At 42.9% G+C, this 20,657-nt stretch overlaps 1 protein-coding gene across 1 annotated transcript in view; it reads left to right on the forward strand.

The window, feature by feature from the left end:
• galns (galactosamine (N-acetyl)-6-sulfatase) overlaps positions 1–20,657 on the forward strand; it is a 96,317-nt gene that overhangs the window by 12,748 nt on the left and 62,912 nt on the right. The window contains exons 3-4 of the mRNA XM_072595770.1: positions 7,150–7,224; positions 10,436–10,538. Of these exons, the coding sequence (XP_072451871.1) occupies positions 7,150–7,224; positions 10,436–10,538 (178 nt within the window). The remainder of the gene's footprint in view (positions 1–7,149; positions 7,225–10,435; positions 10,539–20,657) is intronic.

A 20,657-nucleotide genomic window follows, 5' to 3' on the forward strand; every position in this document is an offset into this window, starting at 1 on the left:
AGGGCGTAGGTTTAGGGTGAGAGGGGAAAGATATAAAAGTAACCTAAGGGGCAATGTTTTCACAGAGGGTGGTGTGTGTTTGGAATGTCCTTAAATGTTTGAGAAGTGATGAGGGACAGGAGTGAATGTTGTCTACATGGACTTTAGTAAGGCATTTGATAAGGTACCTCATGGCAGGCTGGTACAGAAGGTAGAGTCTAATGGGATGCAGGCTGAGCTGGCTAGATGGATACAAAGTGGATTTGCTCATGGAAGACAGACTTTAGCAGTGGGAGGGCGCTTTTCGAATTGGAAATCAGTAAGAAGTGGTATTCCACAGTGATCAGGGGCTGGGACCTTTGTTGTTTGTAATGTATAAATGATCTGGAGGAAAATATAGGTGGTCTGATTAGTGAGTTTGTGGATGACACCAAAATTGACAGTTGCAGATATTGAGGAGGGTTGTCAAAGGATACAGCGGGATGTAGATTTTTTGCAGGTTTGGGCAGATAGGAATGAGAAATGGCAGATGGAGTTTAATCTGGACAAATGCGAGGTGATCCATTTTGGAAGATTAAATTCAGGTGCAAATTATGCAAAAATGGCAGAACCTTGAGGAGCATTGATACATAGTAGGTTCTGGGCGTACAGGTCTGCAGATCCCTGAAAGTGGGAACACGGGTGAATAAGGTGGTCAAGAAAGCATGCAGCTCACTTGCCTTCTTTGGCTGGGGCATCGAATATAAAAATTGACAAGTTATATTATGGCTGTTCAAAACTTTAGTAAGGCCACATTTGAAATATTGCATGCAGTTCTGATTGCCATGCTACCAGAAGGACATGGATACTTTAGAGAGATTGCAGAGAAGGTTAACCAGCATGTTATCTGGTCTGGAGGGTTTTGCTATGAGGAGAGATTGGATAAATGTGGATTGTTTCCACTGGTAAGATGGAGGCTGAGGGGCGACCTAATAGAGTCTGCAAAATTATTTTGTTTGTCTGTGAGATGTGAGCACACTATCTATTGCCCATGGAGCAAGTGAGGACTACAGATGCTGGAGATCAGAGTCGAGAGTGTGTGCTGGAAAAGCACAGCAGGTCAGGCAGCATCCAAGGAGCAGGAGAATTGAGTTTCAGGCATAAGCCCTTTATCAGGAATGAGGCTCCTCATTCCTGATGAAGGGCTTATGCCCGAAACATTGATTCTCCTGCGACTTGGATGTTACCTGAACTGTTGTGCTTTTCCAGCAACACATTCTCATCTCTTGCCCATATCTAGTTGAGTTTGAAAAACTGGTAATGAGCTGCCCTCCATCCTACTCTTCATCCATTGAATTGAAAACACCAGGTTATAGTCCAGCAGATTTGTTTTGAGGCACTGGCTTTCAGAGCGCTGCTCCTTCATCAGGTGGCTGTGGAGAATGAGATTGTGGGATGCAGAGTTTTTAGTGAGGGTTTCCAGTGTAGTGTAACTAGAATTATATATTGATTACATTACATTACTTACAGTGTGGAAACAGGCCCTTCGGCCCAACAAGTCCACACCGCCCCGCCGAAGCGCAACCCACCCATACCCCTACATCTACCCCTTACCTAACACTACGGGCAATTTAGCATGGCCAATTCACCTGACCTGCACATCTTTGGACTGTGGGAGGAAACCGGAGCACCCGGAGGAAACCCACGCAGACACGGGGAGAATGTGCAAACTCCACACAGTCAGTCTCCTGAGGCGGGAATTGAACCCGGGTCTCTGGCGCTGTGAGGCAGCAGTGCAAACCACTGTGCCACCGTGCCGCCCACGTCATTGAGTCTCACGTCATTTAGAGTGACCGTGTTGGTGTCAGTTCTTCCATATGTAAGATTGGATTCCCTACAGTGTGGAAACAGACCCTTCGGCCCAAGTAGTCCATGCCAACCCTCCGAAGAGTAACACACCCAAACCCATTGCCCCTAACTAATGCAACTAACTCAATTTAGCATGACCAATTCACCTAACTTGCACATCTTTACTGCGGGAGGAAACCAGAGCACCCGGAGGAAACCCACACAGACACGGGGAGAATGTGCAAACTCCACACAGACAGTTGCCCGAGGCGGGAATCGAACCTAGGACCCTGGCGCTGTGAGGCATCAGTGCTAACCACTGAGCCAATGTGCCGTAAATCGCAAAGCTTTTTTTTAAAAGTTACATTCTCAAGTGCACTTTAAGAATTGGTGTCATGTTGGCCCAGATAAGGTATTGAAGGTGTTCGCACACTGAGAGGCACTTGAGAATGTAACTTTTCAAAAAAGTTCTGCAATTTACATATGAAAGAACTGTTACCAACATGGTTATTCTGAAAGATGAGAGACTTAACAAACAAACGGGATCTTTTTCAACATAATTTCAGTTACATCACACTGTAAACTTTTGCTGTAAATTCTGTGTCATAGTCTTATTCTCCACAATCACCTGATGAATGAGCAGTGCTCTGAAAGCTAGTGCTTCTAAATAAACTTAGCGTCATAGAGATGTACAGCATGGAAACAGACCCTTCGGTCCAACCTGTCCATGACGACCAGATATCCCAACCCAATCTAGTCCCACCTGCCAGCACCTGGCCCATATCCCTCCAAACCCTTCCTATTCATATACCCATCCAAATGCCTCTTAAATGTTGCAATTGTACCAGCCTCCACCACATGCTCTGGCAGCTCATTCCATACACATACCACACTCTGCGTGAAAAAGTTTCTCCTTAGGTCTCTTTTATATCTTTCCCCTCTCACCCTAAACTTATGCCCTGTAGTTCTCGACTCCCCCACCCCAGGGAAAAGACTTTGTCTATTTATCTCATCCATGCCCCTCATAATTTTGTAAACCTCTGTAAGGTCACCCCTCAGCCTCCGACGCTCCAGGGAAAACAGCCCCAGCCTGTTCAGCCTCTCCCAACAGCTCAAATCCTCCAACGCTGGCAACATCCTTGTAAATCTTTTCTGAACCCTTTCAGGTTTCACAACATCTTTCCGATAGGAAGGAGACCAGAATTGCACACAGTATTCCAACAGTGGCCTAACCAATGTTCTGTACAGCCGCAACATGACCTCCCAACTCCTGTAGGAGAAAGTGAGGACTGTAGATGCTGGAGATCAGAGCTGAAAATGTGTTGCTGGAAAAGCGCAGCAGGTCAGGCAACATCCAAGGAGCAGGAGAATCGATGTTTTGGGCATGAGCCTGAAGAAGGGCTCATGCCTGAAACATCAATTCTCCTGCTCCTTGGATGCTGCCTGACCTGCTGCGTTTTTCCAGCAACACATTTTCAGCTCCCAACTCCTGTACTCAATATTCTGACCAATAAATGAAAGCACACCAAAGCATTCACTATCCTATGTACCTGAGACTCCACTTTCAAGGAACTATGAACCTGCACTCTAAGGTCTCTTTGTTCAGCAACACTCCCTAGGACCTTACCATTAAGTGTATAAGTCCTGCTAAGATTTGCTTTCCCAAAATGCAGCACCTCGCATTTATCTGAATTAAACGCAATCTGCCACTTCTCAGTCCATTGGCCCATCTGGTCAAGATCCTGTTGTAATCTGAGGTAACCCTCTTCACTGTCCACTACACCTCCAATTTTGGTGTCATCAGCAAACTTACTAACTGTACCTCTTATGCTCACATCCAAATCATTTATGTAAATGACAAAAAGTAGTGGACCCAGCACCGATCCTTGTGGCACTCCACTGGTCACAGGCCTCCAGTCTGAAAAACAGCCCTTCACCACTACCCTCTGTCTTCTACCTTTGAGCCAATTCCGAATCCAAGTGGCTAGTTCTCCCTGTGTTCCATGCGATCTAACCTTGCTAATCAGTCTCCCATGGGGAATCTTGTCGAACGCCTTACTGAAGTCCATATGGATCACATGTACTGCTCTGCCCTCATCAATTCTCTTTGTTACTTCTTCAAAAAACTCAATCAAGTTTGTGAGACATGATTTCCCATGTACAAAGACATGTTGACTATCCCTAATCAGTCCTTGCCTTTCCAAATGAAACTTGTTGGACTACAACCTGGTGTTGTGTGATTTGTAACAGAGTTACAGTGAGGGGGCAGGGGTTATCAGAGCAATGGAGTAAGGGTTGTCGGATATATCAGAATGATATAGTATAGGCTGTAGTTAATATTAGAGTGTTATAGTGAAGGGTGTGGATTATACCATGAAATTCCTGTGAGGTTTTTGAGATATTTCATTATGCCAAAGTGAGGGTTGTGTGTAATATCAAATGTAACAGTGGGATATGGGTTATGTTAAAGTGTTACACTAAGGTGAGTGGTTAAAATCAGAGTGTTACAGTGAGGGTGGGGAGTACATCAGAGTTGTTGTGAGAGGTGTGCGGAATTTCAGAATGTTTCAGTGAGGAGTGGGGAACATATCAGAATGTTACAGTGAAGGATGGGGAGTATATCAGAGTTGTTATGAGGGGTGTGGGAATGTCAGTGCTGCACCGAGAAATGTGAGTAATATTGAAGTGTTGGAGTGAGGACTGTGGGGTATATCAAATTGTTATAGTGAGGGTTTTGGAGTACATCAGTGTTACGCTGAAGGGTATGGTTAATATCACAATGTTACAGTGAGGGGTATGGGAATTATCAGAGTTACAGTGAGGGTTGTGTGGTTTATCAGAGTGATACAGTGTGAGGTGTGGGGTCGATCAGTGTTTTCTGTGAGGGGTGTGGTTAATATCGGAGTTATATAGTCAGAGGTATGGGGTTTATCAAAATGATACAGTGAGGGATGTGGGGCTTATCAAAGTGTTACAGTGAGTGATGTGGATATACCAAATTGTTATAGTGAAGGGTGTGGGGTATATTGGAGTGATACTTTGCAGGGTGTTGGATAGATGAGTGTTACAGTGAAATCTTTTCCCATTTAGGAAATCAACTACATGCCTATTCTTCTGACCAATGCACATAATCTAACACTTTCCCAACATTGTGTTCCATCTGCCAGTGTTGCTGTGAGCGGTATGTGGTATATCAGAGTGTTACAGTGTGGTGTTGGATATCAGAGTGTTTCAATGGGGGGCAAGGAGTATATCAGAGTTGATGTGAGTACAACTGTTTATATGTTAATGATTTGGATGTAAGGAACTGAGAGCATTGTTACTAAGGTTGCAGATGGCACACAGATGGGTGGAGGTTAAGGAAGTGTTGAGGAGATGAGGAGGTTGTAGAAGGATTTGGAGACTGGGCAAAGAAGTGGCAGATGGAATACATTGTGGGAAAGTGTCAGATTATGTACATTGGTGGGAAGAATAGAGATGTAGATAATTTCCAAAATGGGAAACGGCTTCGGAAATCTGAAGCACAAAGGGTCTTAGGAGTCCTCGTTAAGGATTTTCTTAAGGTTAACATGTGAGTTCAGTTAACAATTAGGAAGGCAAATGCAAAGTTAATATTTGTTTTGAGAGGCCTAGAATATAAGAGCAGGGATGTATTATAAAGGCTGTACAAGGCTCTGGTCAGACCACTTTTGGAATCTTGTGAGGAGTTTTGCGTACCGTGCCTAAGGAAGGATATGCTTGGAAGGGGTCCAGAGGAGGTTCGTAAGAATGAACATATAAGTAGCGATTGAAGACTCTCGGTCTGTACTTGACGGAGTTTAGAAGAATGATGAGGGGTTCTCATTGAAACTTGCAGAATTCTGAGAGGCATGGTTAGAGTGGACATGCAAGAAATGTTTCCACTATTAGGAGAAACTGGGACCCAAGTGCCCACTTAGAGTGAAGGAATGATCCTTTAGAACTGAGATGAGGTGGAATTTCATTAGCTAAAGGGTGCTGAATCTGTGGAACTTATTGTCGCAGACGGCTATGGAGGCCACGTCATAGACTCATGAAGTCATAGAGATGTACAGCATGGAAACAGACCCTTCGGTCTTTTTAAAATTCATTTATGGGATGTGAGCATCGCTGGCTAGGCTAGCATTTATTGCTTGTCCCTAGTTGCCCTTGAGTAGGTGGTGGTGAGCTGCCTTCTTGAAACCCTGCAGTCCGCTTCCGTGGGTTCTCACACAGTATGCCGTTTGGGAAGGACTTCCAGGATTTTGATCCAGCGAAAGTTTAATACTTGATTAGATTAGATTACTTACAGTGTGGAAACAGGCCCTTCGGCCCAACAAGTCCACACTGACGCCCCGAAGCGCAACCTATCCAGATCCATTCCCCTATATTTACCCCTTCACCTAACACTACGGGGAATTTAACATGGCCAATTCACCTAACCTGCACATTTTTGGACTGTGGGAGGAAACTGGAGTACCCGGAGGAAACCCACACAGACACGGGGAGAATGTGCAAACTCCACACAGTCAGTCGCCTGGAATTGAACCTGGGCCTCTGGCGCTGTGAGGCAGCAGGGCTAACCAGTGTGCCACCGTGCCGCCCGGTGATAGATAGGTTCTTGATTAATAAAGGTAATTAAAGTTATGGGAAGAAAGCAAGGAGATTGTGATTGAGAAACATTTCAGTCATGAGTGGATAGTGGGGCAGACTCAATGGGCGAATGGCCTAATTCTGCTCCTATATCTTATGGTCTTGTGGGTGTTAAATATATCAATGTGTTGTTGTGGTTCTGTTCGCCGAGCTGGGAATTTGTCTTGCAAACGTTTCGTCCCCTGTCTAGGTGACATCCTCAGTGCTTGGGAGCCTCCTGTAAAGCGCTTCTGTGATGTTTCCTCCGGCATTTATAGTGGTTTGAATCTGCTGCTTCCGGTTGTCAGTTCCAGCTGTCCGCTGCAGTGGCCGGTATATTGGGTCCAGGTCGATGTGTTTGTTGATAGAGTCTGTGGATGAGTGCCATGCCTCTAGGAATTCCCTGGCTGTTCTCTGTTTGGCTTGCCCTATAATGGTAGTGTTGTCCCAGACAAGCACCATGAATTAGAGCGCTACAGTGAAGGGTGTGAAGTATTTCGGTGTTTCTGTGAGTGATGGGGGGATATATCAAGAGTGTTGCTGCGAGGGCTGTGGAATATCTTGAATTAGTGTATACTGTTAATTAATATAAAACAGAGGGGATTGCTGACTTCTGTGCTGTATGGAGCTTTACCTCAAATGCATTCTGTGTAATTAATTTAGAAATAAATATCAATTTGTTGAAATATTTTTCTTTTTCTCCTTCCTCTCTAGCCCGTGCTGCATTGCTAACAGGTCGTCTTCCCATTAGAAACGGTTTCTACACAACAAATGCTCATGCTCGAAACGGTAAGTGATAGTCTTAACTGGTCAGCGTAGTAAGCATTTTCCAGCCTGACTTATTGGTGATACTTGTAACACTGTGTGTGGGAGAGAGCCCACTTTATATAGTCTTTTAATTCTTGCACAGATTGTGGGCATCATTGGCTTGGCCAGCATTAATTGCCCATGCAGTGATCTGTTTCTTACTGCTGTAGTCCATGTACTGTAAGTAGACCCACAATAAAGCTAGGAATTCCAGAATTTTGACCTGAGAGTCACTGAAAGAATGACAATGTATTTTCAAGTCAGGATGTTGAGTGGCTTGGAGGGGAACTTGCAGGTGGTAGTGTTGCCATGTATTTTCAGCCCTTGTCCGTTTAGATTGAAGTGGTTGGAGATGAAAAATGTTGTCAAAAATCACTTGGTGAGTTGAAGCACTGTATCTTGTTGACAGTGCTACCACTGTGCATTGATGATGAATGGTGAAGGTTGTGCCAAGCTGCTTTGACCTCGATGGTGTTGAGATTCTTGATTTGCAGTCATCCAGTCAAGTGGTGAGAGTTCCATCACATTTTTGACTTGTGGATGACAGGCAAGCTCTTGGGAGACAGGAGGTAAATTACTTGATGCAGTATTCCTATCTCTGACCTTTGTGGCTGTTGTACTCACAGTATTTTTATGGCTAGTCTAGTTTGGTTTCTGGTCAATGGTAACCTCTAGGATGTTGACAGTAGGGAATTTAACAATGGTAATGTCAAGGCTGATGGTCAGCTTCTCTCTTGTTGGAGATGGTCACTGCCTGATACCTGTGTGGCGTGAATATTATTTGCCGTGTAATGGCCTAAGTTTAGATGTAGTTCAAGTCTTGCTACGTAATAACACAGTCCTCTTTTAGTCTTTCTGGAGTTGCAAATTATGCTGAACATTGTGCAATCATTAGCAAACATCCCTGGTTAACAGAAAGAAGATCAAAGATAAAGCAATTGAAAATGATTGGCCTGAGGAACAGAAATGATAAAGCAGCCTTCTGATCAGCAAGAAGATCATCTCAGCAAATTCTGTGGACAGGGATCACTGAACCAGTCTTTCCCCTCTGCCCATAGCACCAGTGTTCCTTTTAATGTTTATTTGTGCATACGTGTAGTGGAGGACTTTTCTAAGTGGGTTAAAGTTCTAACTAGCAGTTATATGTTGATGGTTCATAATTGTTTATCTGAAGTTAGAGTCCATAAATAAGTAGACATTCTTGTTAAGAACTGAAACCTTGTTCATGTTTTCTGTCAACCCAGATCTGAAAGAAGGTAAGTTGTGAATTTCATGTACTTTTAACAATCTTTAACTTCTGTAACAATTCTGGGAATAGTGCAGCTTGACTTCCAGCATGCTACTCCAGTGGTATGGAACTGTAAGCAGTGAGTGGCAGTTATTTTCTGAAAGGCGTGTGGTAAAATGGGACTAGGATTGGAGGAGAGGGACACCACAGGGGCTTTGTAGGTAGGTAATAGGGCAGGTTTGGCAAGCTATGCCAAGAGCTCTCACTAGGCCTTGTTGGCAAAAAAAACACTCCAAAATATTTGGTGAAACTGACAGTTGGCCAAGAAAGTGTAAGATACAGCCTGCCTTTGTCAATTTCTTGGGTTGAGTATAATTGTCCTCCATGAGGGCCTTGTGGGCCCTGAAAAGGCCAATCAGGGACACACAGAATCTATTGCAGTGTAGGCTTTGGTGGGTGGTAACAGAAATTGGAAATGGTCATGTGTACACCTTCTTGATGTTCTGTCTCTCCTTGGGCAAGAGTCACTTCTGTTCGGTGGCACGGCAGAGATCATGGCGTATAACTCCCTGCTGGATGATGTTTCACTATGTAGTCATGTTCTCCCAGTTGTCGATGTTGATATGGAATTTCTTGAGGTTGGTCCAGATGTTATCTTTGAAGTGTTTCTTTTGGCCAGCAGGAGTATGCTGACCTTGCTTCAGCTGGGAGTAACATGTTCTGTTTTAGGAGGTGTGACTTGGGCATTTGGATGACATGGATTGTCCACGTCTTCCCAGGTGATTTGCAGGGATCTCCGGTGGTGTTGTTCCGGTGCTTTAAGGTGCCTAGGTAGTCCATGTTTCAGCTCCAAATAGCAGTGTGGAAAGCAATGGCTTTGTAGACCAGAAATTTAATCTGGGCCTGTAGGTCATGGTCTTCAAGCATCCTACCTCAGAGTCAGGCATAAGTTCTACTGGCACAGGTCAGACAGTATTGTATTCAGCCCTGTGTCACACGTAGAATTACACAAACACTCACTCTCTCTCTCACACACTCTCACTATAGGCTGAATCTTACATACGTATCCTGCATGCCCTCTGCATTGTCTACTCCCTTGCTTAGGACTCTTCACACCTACAGCAAAAGTAACAGCTGTGCCTTCCACTTTCTGCTCTCATAATAGCTTCCTCACTCTCATTCCAGGAAGAAAACAGCTCACAATAGGCCTCAAAGAGTGAAGGTGGGTGGTATCCTGCTGGATGTGTGGCTTCTCACCCCTAATGAGGAGAGGATTTTGATTCTGAAACTGAGTTGCTGACTATCGTGTACAAGCCACTAGACTGCCAGGAGGACTCCCTGATCAAAGGCTATTTTCCTTGACTTGATTGAGAACAGTTGACAGGATTTCTGGCTTTGTGTTTGCACTAAATGGCACAGCCATACAGCAGTATTGTGAGCCTGGTATCTCTGGCTGAGAGAACAGAGAGCAAGGCAAGACAGTGATGCAGTGAATATTCAGGTTTTTAAGAGAGTAAGTGGACTGGCTGGTCTAATCCATGAGCTAGGTGTGTGTCTTTTCAGCACAAAGTGTCCCTGCTTTACCATTACAATCATATTGCCATTTTGCCCCAAGGTGTGGCATTGAAGTGCAGAAGTATACTTTGAGTGGTTCGGAAATGTACCATAAGAGATCTTAGAGCCTGGCAAATGTCAGATGCAATGTCCATATGATGGGGTGGATGTGTGTGTTTGTGACACACAATATTAGTGCAATACCTCATGAGATGAATGAACTCCGCATTGGAAGCGCCACCTCCTTTGATCATATGCCTTGCTCTCACCCATAGTATGATACCCCCTGTTTGGACCAAACTCTAGAGGAGTAGCTTGCAAATTAAGAAAGCAGACAATATTTCTTGACAAATTAATTCAATAAAGCCAGCCTTGTATGTGAGTAATACCACTGCTTTTCTCTGTTTGCAGCATACACACCACAGGAGATTGTGGGAGGGATCCCTGATTCAGAGATCCTTTTGCCAGAACTTCTCCGGAAGGCAGGATATTCCAGCAAAATCGTTGGGAAGTGGTTCGTCAACTTTAAGTCATCAGTGTTCTGAGTAATGTGTCTGTAGGATTACAGTACAAATGTTAACATGGATTCATAGATGATAAAAGAAGGCCATTTAGCCCAGCATGCCTGAACAAATTCTTTGATAGAACAATCTAATATATCAGCATACTGTAATCTTTTCCAGTAGACCTTCAAGTATTTATCCAATGCTGTTTTCGAAGTTATATTGAATCCACTCCATCTGCTGTGCAGGTCATTGTTGCTTAAGAAAAGACATTGATTTATGTAATCTCTGTTTTGGCAGTTATTTTAAATTTGTGTCCTCTGATTAGTAACTTTGTTGCCAGTGGAAACATTTTGTTCTCCACACTTCCTCTGTCAAATGCCTTTTTGATTTTGAAATTCCTCATCCCTGGAACCATTTGTAAATCTCCTCTACACCCTATCCAAGGCTTCAACGTCCATCCTAAATTATGGTATTGAGAGCTTTTTTTATTTTTCCATGAGATGTGGGCATGGCTGGCGGGGCTAGTATTGTTGCAATCCCTGATTACCCTTGAGAATGTGGTGGTGAACTGCCTTTTTAGAGCTGATGTCATTCTTGGAGTGTGATTACACCAACAGAGCTGGAAGGGAGGGAAGTCCAGGATTTTGACTTAGCGATACTGAAGAATGGCAGTACATAATCTTCTTGGGAACAACATTTATCTCCCACTTCAATTTTGAAAACAGCCTCCATGGATGCATTCTGCTTTCTGTCCCTTCAATTCCGTATTTACACTGTCATTGTCCTTTTCTACCTATGGTCTTTTAATTTTATGAACACACCTACTATATGTAACTTTTCTGAAGCTATTTGAAACTCTATTTAGATAATATCAACTGTCTGCATCAACTTTCACCAATGAAGTTAATCTGAGTTGCCAATAATTGCTGGGTTTAGTCTTTTCCCTTTTCAATTAACATTTTAAGTTCACAATCTTCTCGGCCTCTGGCACCACTGCCATTGTGGCCTGACCTTCTACAACTGTCACCCTTAACTTCCCTTAGTGATTAGGATGCTTCTCATTCAGACCAGGTAATTGACCTACTTCGAGGACTTCCAAATTTTACCATAACTCCTCTAACTTATTTTGATCATATCCAACGTCAAAATTTCCTCTTCCTTCTCTGTATATCTCAAGTGAAGACTTTGCAAAGACATTTGGTACCTCAGCCAACTTAAGAAGATCTTTTTGGTTACTAATTAACCGTATTTTTCCTTTCTTTAAATAAATAAAAGGAAGGAAGAGTTAGGAAAATGTTAGCCTCTATTATAAAGGATAGATGGGCTTCAGATTAGTTCCACAGGTCGGTGCAACACTGAGGCCCGAAGGGCCTGAACTGCGCTGTAATGTTCTATGTTCTATGATACAATAGCAGAAAATTTAGGAATGCATAGAATGATCAAACAGACTCAGCACAACTTCATTGTGGAAATAGTGTCTGACAAATTTATTAGAATTCTTTGGGGATGTAATGAGCAGGATGGATAAAGAGGAAGCAGTGAATGTAATATAATGGATTTTCAGGTTTGATAAGGTACCACATTAGGCTACTTAATAAGATAAGAGGCCATAGTATTGGGGTAATATATTAGCATTGAAAGAGGATTGGCTAACTAATGGAAGATAAAGAGTTCGGATAAAGGGGTGGCATCAAAGCTGCATTTCACCACGTGGCATCAAGGAGCTCTTGCAAGATTTGAGTCAGTGGAAATCTGGGGAAAACACTCTGCTGTTTGAAGTCATACCTGGCATAAAGGAAGATGGTTGTGTTTGTTGGACATTAGTCATCTCACTTCTGGGACATCTCTACGAATTCCTTAGGATAGTGCTCCAGACCTATTCAGCTGCTTCACAATAGATCTTCCCTCCATCGTAAGGGCAAAAGTCAGGATGTTCGCTGTTGAATGCACAATTTTCAGTGTACTCCTCAGATACTGAAGCGGTCCTTGTCCTTCTGCAGTATGACATGGACAATGTCTAGGTTTGGGCCAAAATGTGGTAAGGAACGTTTATGCCACACAAATACCAGGCATTGACCATCTCTTTCCAAATTCATGATCACTGCCATCTAGAGGACATGGGCAGCAGATACATGTGAATACCACCACCGACAAGTTCACCTCCAAGACATTCACAATTCTGACTTGCACATGTATTGCCGTTTGTTCAGTGTCATTGTGTCCCTAACAGCACTATGGGTCTACCTCCACATAATGGACTGCAGTAGTTCAAGAGGGTAGCTCACAACCACCTCTTCAAGAAAAATTAGGGAAGATCAATAAAGGCTGATCCAGTTAGCAGCACAAAGAAGTAATAATCTGCTTGGAGTGTTTTGGGTCATATAAATGTGTACCTGGACAGTGTAAAGTACGAGATATGGGCCTCATGGTAAGGCCAGCATTTGTTGTCCATCTATAACCGCCCTTGAACTGAACGCCATTTCAGACAGCAGTTATGAGTGCAGTAATCTCAAACCTTGGATTACTGGTTCAGTAAACACTAGGTCTCCCTGTCTGTGAACTATATTTTCAGTTGTAGTAAAGGAAAAGGGAACTTCAATTTTGAGATTTAAAGTTTAGGTTTTTTACTAAGCTAGTGATTAGTCAATATTGTCTTCAGTCTTTTGTTATAGTGAAGGTTTGTAATTATGAGATTTGTTCTTTTTGTACTGCCCACCCCACCCCTAATTGCCCAGAGGAGCAGTTAAGAGTCAACCACATTGCTGTGGGTTTGGAATCACATGGAGGCCAGAATGGGTAAGGATGGCAGTTTCCTTCCTAAAGAACATTAGTGAACCAGTTGGGTTTTTGTGACAATCAACCATGGATTCATGGTCATCATTAGATTCTTAATTCCAGATTTTTATTGAATTCAAATTCACCATGGATGGCAGGATTCAAACCCCAAGTCCCCAGGCCATGACCTAGTTCTCTGGATTAACAGTCCAGCAATAATACCATTGCCTCCCTATCCTTTCAGCCATATATCATTTCAGCTATTAACAGCAAGTTTATATGTCTTTGAGTTTAGAAGAATCAGGGAAGTGTCTATTATACATTCACTTCCATCATCTATGACTTATTGAAGGATACAAAATTCTTAGGGGACTCGATAGTGTAGGTGTAAAGGGGTTGCTTCCCCTTGTAGGAAAGTCTAGGACAAGACAGCGTAATTTCAGAGTAAAAGGTTGCCCAGTTCGGACAAAGGTAAGAACTTCTTCTCCCAGAGGGTAGCAAATGGGGAGGAATCCTTTACTGCAGAGTGCTGTTGTGGTGGAGTCATTAATTATATTCAAGGCTGAGACTAACAGATTTTTAACCAGTAAGGGAATAGTCAGGCAGGTGGAGTTGAGGATTAATAAATCACCCATAAACTCATTGAATGGCTCTGCCGATCCACTCTACTTTTTTGTCTTATGGACTACATTTTTACTATTAGTAAGTTTTTATGAAATACTTTATGTGTTCCTTTTTATGTTAGCTGCTAAATTATTCTCAAAATCTCTCATAATAATATCCAGAAACTGATGAGTTTTAAAAAGACATATAAACTTGCTGTTAATAGCTGAAATGATATATGGCTGAAAGGATAGGGAGGCAATGGTATTATTGCTGGACTGTTAATCCAGAGAACTAGGTCATGGCCTGGGGACTTGGGGTTTGAATCCTGCCATCCATGGTGAATTTGAATTCAATAAAAATCTGGAATTAAGAATCTAATGATGACCATGAATCCATGGTTGATTGTCACAAAAACCCAACTGGTTCACTAATGTTCTTTAGGAAGGAAACTGCCATCCTTACCCATTCTGGCCTCCATGTGATTCCAAACCCACAGCAATGTGGTTGACTCTTAACTGCTCCTCTGGGCAATTAGGGGTGGGGTGGGCAGTACAAAAAGAACAAATCTCATAATTACAAACCTTCACTATAACAAAAGACTGAAGACAATATTGACTAATCACTAGCTTAGTAAAAAACCTAAACTTTAAATCTCAAAATTGAAGTTCCCTTTTCCTTTACTACAACTGAAAATATAGTTCACAGACAGGGAGACCTAGTGTTTACTGAACCAGTAATCCAAGGTTTGAGATTACTGCACTCATAACTGCTGTCTGAAATGGCGTTCAGTTCAAGGGCGGTTATAGATGGACAACAAATGCTGGCCTTACCATGAGGCCCATATCTCGTACTTTACACTGTCCAGGTACACATTTATATGACCCAAAACACTCCAAGCAGATTATTACTTCTTTGTGCTGCTAACTGGATCAGCCTTTATTGATCTTCCCTAATTTTTCTTGAAGAGGTGGTTGTGAGCTACCCTCTTGAACTACTGCAGTCCATTATGTGGAGGTAGACCCATAGTGCTGTTAGGGACACAATGACACTGAACAAACGGCAATACATGTGCAAGTCAGAATTGTGAATGTCTTGGAGGTGAACTTGTCGGTGGTGGTATTCACATGTATCTGCTGCCCATGTCCTCTAGATGGCAGTGATCATGAATTTGGAAAGAGATGGTCAATGCCTGGTATTTGTGTGGCATAAACGTTCCTTACCACATTTTGGCCCAAACCTAGACATTGTCCATGTCATACTGCAGAAGGACAAGGACCGCTTCAGTATCTGAGGAGTACACTGAAAATTGTGCATTCAACAGCGAACATCCTGACTTTTGCCCTTACGATGGAGGGAAGATCTATTGTGAAGCAGCTGAATAGGTCTGGAGCACTATCCTAAGGAATTCGTAGAGATGTCCCAGAAGTGAGATGACTAATGTCCAACAAACACAACCATCTTCCTTTATGCCAGGTATGACTTCAAACAGCAGAGTGTTTTCCCCAGATTTCCACTGACTCAAATCTTGCAAGAGCTCCTTGATGCCACGTGGTGAAATGCAGCTTTGATGCCAAGGGCAGTTACTGTCACTTCACCTCTTTTGTCCATGTTTAGTCCAAGGCTCGAATGAGGTCAGGAGCTGAACGACCCTGTTCAAAACCCATGCTGAGTGTTAGTGAGCAAGTTATTGCTAAGCAAGTGCTACTTCATGGTACTGTTGATGATACCTTCATCACTTTACTGATGATTGAGAGCAGAATGAAATAGTGGAAGTGGCAGAATTGGGTTTCGTCCTGTTTCTCATACAGAAGTACCTTGGCAATTTTCCACCTTTTGGGGATGCTAATGTTGTAGCTGTACTGTAACAGCTTGGCTAGGGAACGTGGCAAGTTGTGGGGCACGTCTTTAGTACTATTGCTGGAGAATTGTCAGGACTTATAATCTTTGCAGTATTCAGCACCTTCGGCTGTTATTTGATATAATATGGAGTGAGTTAAATTGACTGAAGGCTGATAACTGTGATGCTGAGGACTATTGGAGGAGATCAGGATGGAATATCCAGAAAGCAATACTTCTGTTCTTTCTCTTTCTCAATCTGAGGTCTTTTAATCTCCGAACTGCCTTTCACATTGAGGTGATTTCCCTCAAAGATTCTTCTTAGAATCGTAGAATCATATGTTATAGATGAGGCTTTCAGCTCATCATGTCAGCGCTGTCAAAAAATACTCCAATCATTTTCCACTACTTGGTCCAGAGTCTTGAATATTATGATAATTCAAGTGCTCATCAAGTACTTTTTAAAGTGAGGTTTCTCGCCTCAACTACCCTCCTCGGCAGTGCATTCCAGATTCCCACCACCACGAAGCGAGAAGTATTTTCCTGAAATTCCCTCTTAAACCCCCTGTCTTTCACCTTTAAATTATGCCTCCTTGTTATTGATCATTCAACTAAGGGGAATAGCTGCTTTCTATCCAGCATGTCCATGCTCCTCATAATCGCACACATCTCTATCAGGTCCCCCTTCAACCTTCTCTGCTGCAAAGAAGAAACATGAGCTTATCTAGCCTCTCTTCATTGATCAATGTTCTATCCCAGTAACATCCTGGTGAATCCGCTTTGCACCCTCTCCAGTGCAGTCACATCCTCTGATACTATGGTGATCAGAACTGCACATAGTCTTACAACTGTGACCCAACCAGCTCTAACATAACCATAAGACCATAAGACATAGGAGTGGAAGTAAGGCCATTCGGCCCATCAAGTCCACTCCGCCATTCAATCATGGCTGATGAGCATTTCAGCTCCACTTACCAGCATTCTCCCCGTAGCCCTTAATTCCTCTAGACAACAAGAACCTATCAATCTCTGCCTTGAAGACATTTAGCGTCCCGGCTTCCACTGCACTCCGTGGCAATGAATTCCACAGGCCCACCACTCTCTGGCTGAAGAAATGTCTCCGCATTTCTGTTCTGAAATGACCCCCTCTAATTCTAAGGCTGTGTCCACGGGTCCTAGTCTCATCGCCTAACAGAAACAATTTCCTAGCATCCACCTTTTCAAAGCCATGTATTATTTTGTACGTCTCTATTAGATCTCCCCTTAATCTTCTAAACTCCAACGAATACAATCCCAGTATCCTCAGCCGTTCCTCGTATGCTAGACCTGTCATTCCAGGGATCATCCGTATGAATCTCCGCAGGACACGTTCCAGTGCCAGTATGTCCTTCCTGAGGTGTGGGGACCAAAACTGGACACAGTACTCCAAATGGGGCCTAACCAGAGCTTTATAAAGTCTTAGTAGTACATCTCTGCGTTTATATTCCAACCCTCTTGAGATAAGAGACAACATTGCATTCGCTTTCTTAATCACAGACTCAACCTGCATGTTTACCTTTAGAGAATCCTCGACTAGCACTCCTAGATCCCTTTGTGCTTTGGCTTTATTAATTTTCTCACCGTTTAGAAAGTAGTCCATGCTTTTATTCTTTTTGCCAAAGTGCAAGACCTCGCACTTGCTCACGTTAAATTCCATCAGCCATTTCCTGGACCACTCTCCCAACCTGTCTAGATCCTTCTGTAGCCTCCCCACTTCCTCAGTACTACCTGCCTGTCCACCTAACTTCGTATCATCGGCAAACTTCGCTAGAATGCCCCCGGTTCCCTCATCCAAATCATTAATATATAATGCGAACAGCTGTGGCCCCAGCACCGAACCCTGCGGGACCTTTCTGCTTTTAAAATCTGTGCCACAACTGAAAAAGACAAGTGTTCTGTAAACCTTCTAAACTATTTTGATAAGTTGACCCGCTGTCTTAAGAAATGTTTGTATGTGGAACTTTAAGGTTATACTCCTTACCAGATTGCATTCTCAAGTCCAAGCATCCTTAAGTTGGACATTTATAAATCGGGGACCCCTGTATAGACTATTATGCAATTCTCCATAATCTTACCCATCAATGTTTCTTCGTGCCCCTCTTATGGACCAGACCAACCCCCCCAAATATATTAAGAAGACAGCTTAGACCCGAAGCTTTTTTTGTTTAAAGGTAAGTGTAAGGCGTTGCATTCCAGATGCAATTTAATTGGTTAAACTATGACTTTAAGCGAAACACACTTTATTTTTACACTACAGTTATAATACAGACAAGTAAAAATAAAAAAAAGCATTGGCTTAATTGTAACTACCAAAATGCCAAACAAAATAATATATTTTAACTATTACTAATTAACTGTTTCAATATAATAACATTCCATAAACACACCCTTGGCAAAGGCAAATTCAGAAAAATAGATGGTCTCACATACAATTCCAGCAGGAGGAAGAGAGGTGAACTGTAACAGAGAGAGGAATAAGAGCTTCCACATCCAGTTTCAAGGCCTCAGCAACTGCAGAAAGCTAAAACTAAAAATCCTGATTCAGGGGAGCTTGACTCACGTATGGAGTCAGCTATTACAAGGGGGCATAGCTTTAAATTAAGGGGGGGTAGATATAGGACTGATGTTAGGGGTAGGTTCTTCACTCAGCGAGTCGTAAGTTCATGGAATGCCCTGCCAGTAGCAGTAGTGGACTCTCCCTCTTTATGGGTATTTAAGCGGGCATTGGATAGGTATATGGAGGATAGTGGGTTAGTGTAGGTTAGGTGGGCATTGATCGGCGCAACATCGAGGGCCGAAGGGCCTGTACTGCGCTGTATTCTTCTATGTTCTATGTTCTATTCAGGCTGCTTCTATTTATTTTGAAAAGAAACCAAGGCCTTACAAGCTGTTTATTGGCTTTGAGCATACCGTTCGGCGCCTCTGTCTCAACCTTTCTTCATTTAAAACAAAGGACAAAGTACACCTCTTACAGCTGTAGCATCATCATACCCCACCTCACTGTCCTAACCGCTCTCTTATGTTTCCCCTGCACTTTCTGTATTACTCCATTGCTTTACTTTCTCTGTACCTGTACCAATCAGGACCAAAATGATAGCTTTGCAATAAATAATGAGAAATTATTGTGTACAGTTCTGGTCACCGCATTATAAGAAGGATGTGGAAACTGTGGAAAGGGTGCAGAGGAGATTTACTAGGATGTTGCCTGATATGGAAGGAATGTCTTACGAGGAAAGGCTGAGGGCCTTGAGGCTGTTCTTGTTAGAGAGAAGAAGGTTGAGAGGTGACTTAATAGAGACATACAAGATAATCAGAGGGTTAGGTAGGGTGGACAGGGAGAGCCTTTTTCCAAGTATGGGGACGGCAAACACGAGGGGACACTGCTTTAAAGTGAGGGGAGATAGGTATAAGACAGATGTCAGAGATAGTTTCTTTACTCGGAGAGTGGTAAGGGTATGGAATGCTTTGCCTGCAACGGTAGTAGATTCGCCAAGTTTAAGTGCATTTAAGTCGTCATTGGACAAGCATATGGACGTACATGGAATAGTGTAGGTGGGATGGGCTTCAGATTAGTATGAGAGGGCGGCGCAACATCGAGGGCCGAAGGGCCTGTACTGCGCTGTAATTTTTTAAAAAAATTGTTTGATTAGTGTAGCCATTATCCCACAGAATTGTCTTTGATGCTTCTGATTTCAGCAATACTTGAGTTCTGTAATAGCAAATGACTAATTAGAACACTCTTTGATTCTAATATTCTCTTTCTTATCCCTCCACTGTACTCTCTCTATCCGAGTTGATGGTAATATGACAGAGTCCTTTGAGGTCAAGACAGGAATGAAGGATCACCCCCACTCTTTTCTCCGTTGTCATTGCTATTATTCTTCATCTTGTCAACAATAAGTTTCCCATTAGTGTGGACATTAAAACGCTTTCCATCCACTCTGTAGACAATGTGTTGCTGGAAAAGCGCAGCAGGTCAGGCAGCATCAAAGGAGCAGGAGAATCGATGTTTCGGGCATAAGCCCTTCTTCTGTAGATAATGTCAACTAGTCAAAATCCAAGAAGAAAGCGACACTGACATCACTGTGGAATTTTGGTTTGTGGATGACAGTGTCATCTCTGCACCACTGAAGGGGAATCTTGCCCTTGCCTAATGTTTTCATTGCAGCATACTGAAGAATTAGTCTCTGCATCGAGAAAACTCAATTGCTTTACCAATCCATCCCAGTGCAAGTTCTGGTCTATCTGTTCATTCAGGTCAATGAAGCAATCCTCCCAAATATGAAATATATTCACTACCTGGGGAACCACTTCCCATCTAAAGCTGACATGAACGTAGAGATCCAACAGTGCATCCAATCTGCAAGTGACGCTTTTGGACGTCTCAGGATGAGAGTCTTTGATGACATCGTAATACCAAGATCCTTGTGTATAAGCAGTCATCCTTCTGACTTTTCCAAATGGCTCCAAAACTTGGACAATGTATATATACTACATCAAGACCCTTCAGCAGAACCAACAATATTGTTTGAAAGCATTCTGTGCAACATTTGGGAGGACGGGTATAATAACGTCTCCTTGAAGGAGCCAATAGCACAAGCATCAAGACCATGATCATGTGAAACCAACTAGGCTAGGCCAGCCACCTGCTGAAAATGAGTTCTCACTGCCAAAGCAAGTCTTCATCGTTCAGCTCAAGGAAGGTACTCGAATGAGAGGAGAACAGAGAAAGCATTTCAAAGACTCCCTGAAGGCTTACCTCAAGAAATTCAACATAGATGTCATTGCGTAGGTGACTCCACTCAGAAGAAACTGTCTGAAGGGACACAAATTGTTAAGAGCAACTCTCGGCAAGAGGAAGTATGGAAAAA

This window comes from Chiloscyllium punctatum, chromosome 26 (assembly GCF_047496795.1).
Source record: "Chiloscyllium punctatum isolate Juve2018m chromosome 26, sChiPun1.3, whole genome shotgun sequence".
In the NCBI taxonomy this organism is placed as follows: Eukaryota; Metazoa; Chordata; class Chondrichthyes; order Orectolobiformes; family Hemiscylliidae; genus Chiloscyllium; species Chiloscyllium punctatum.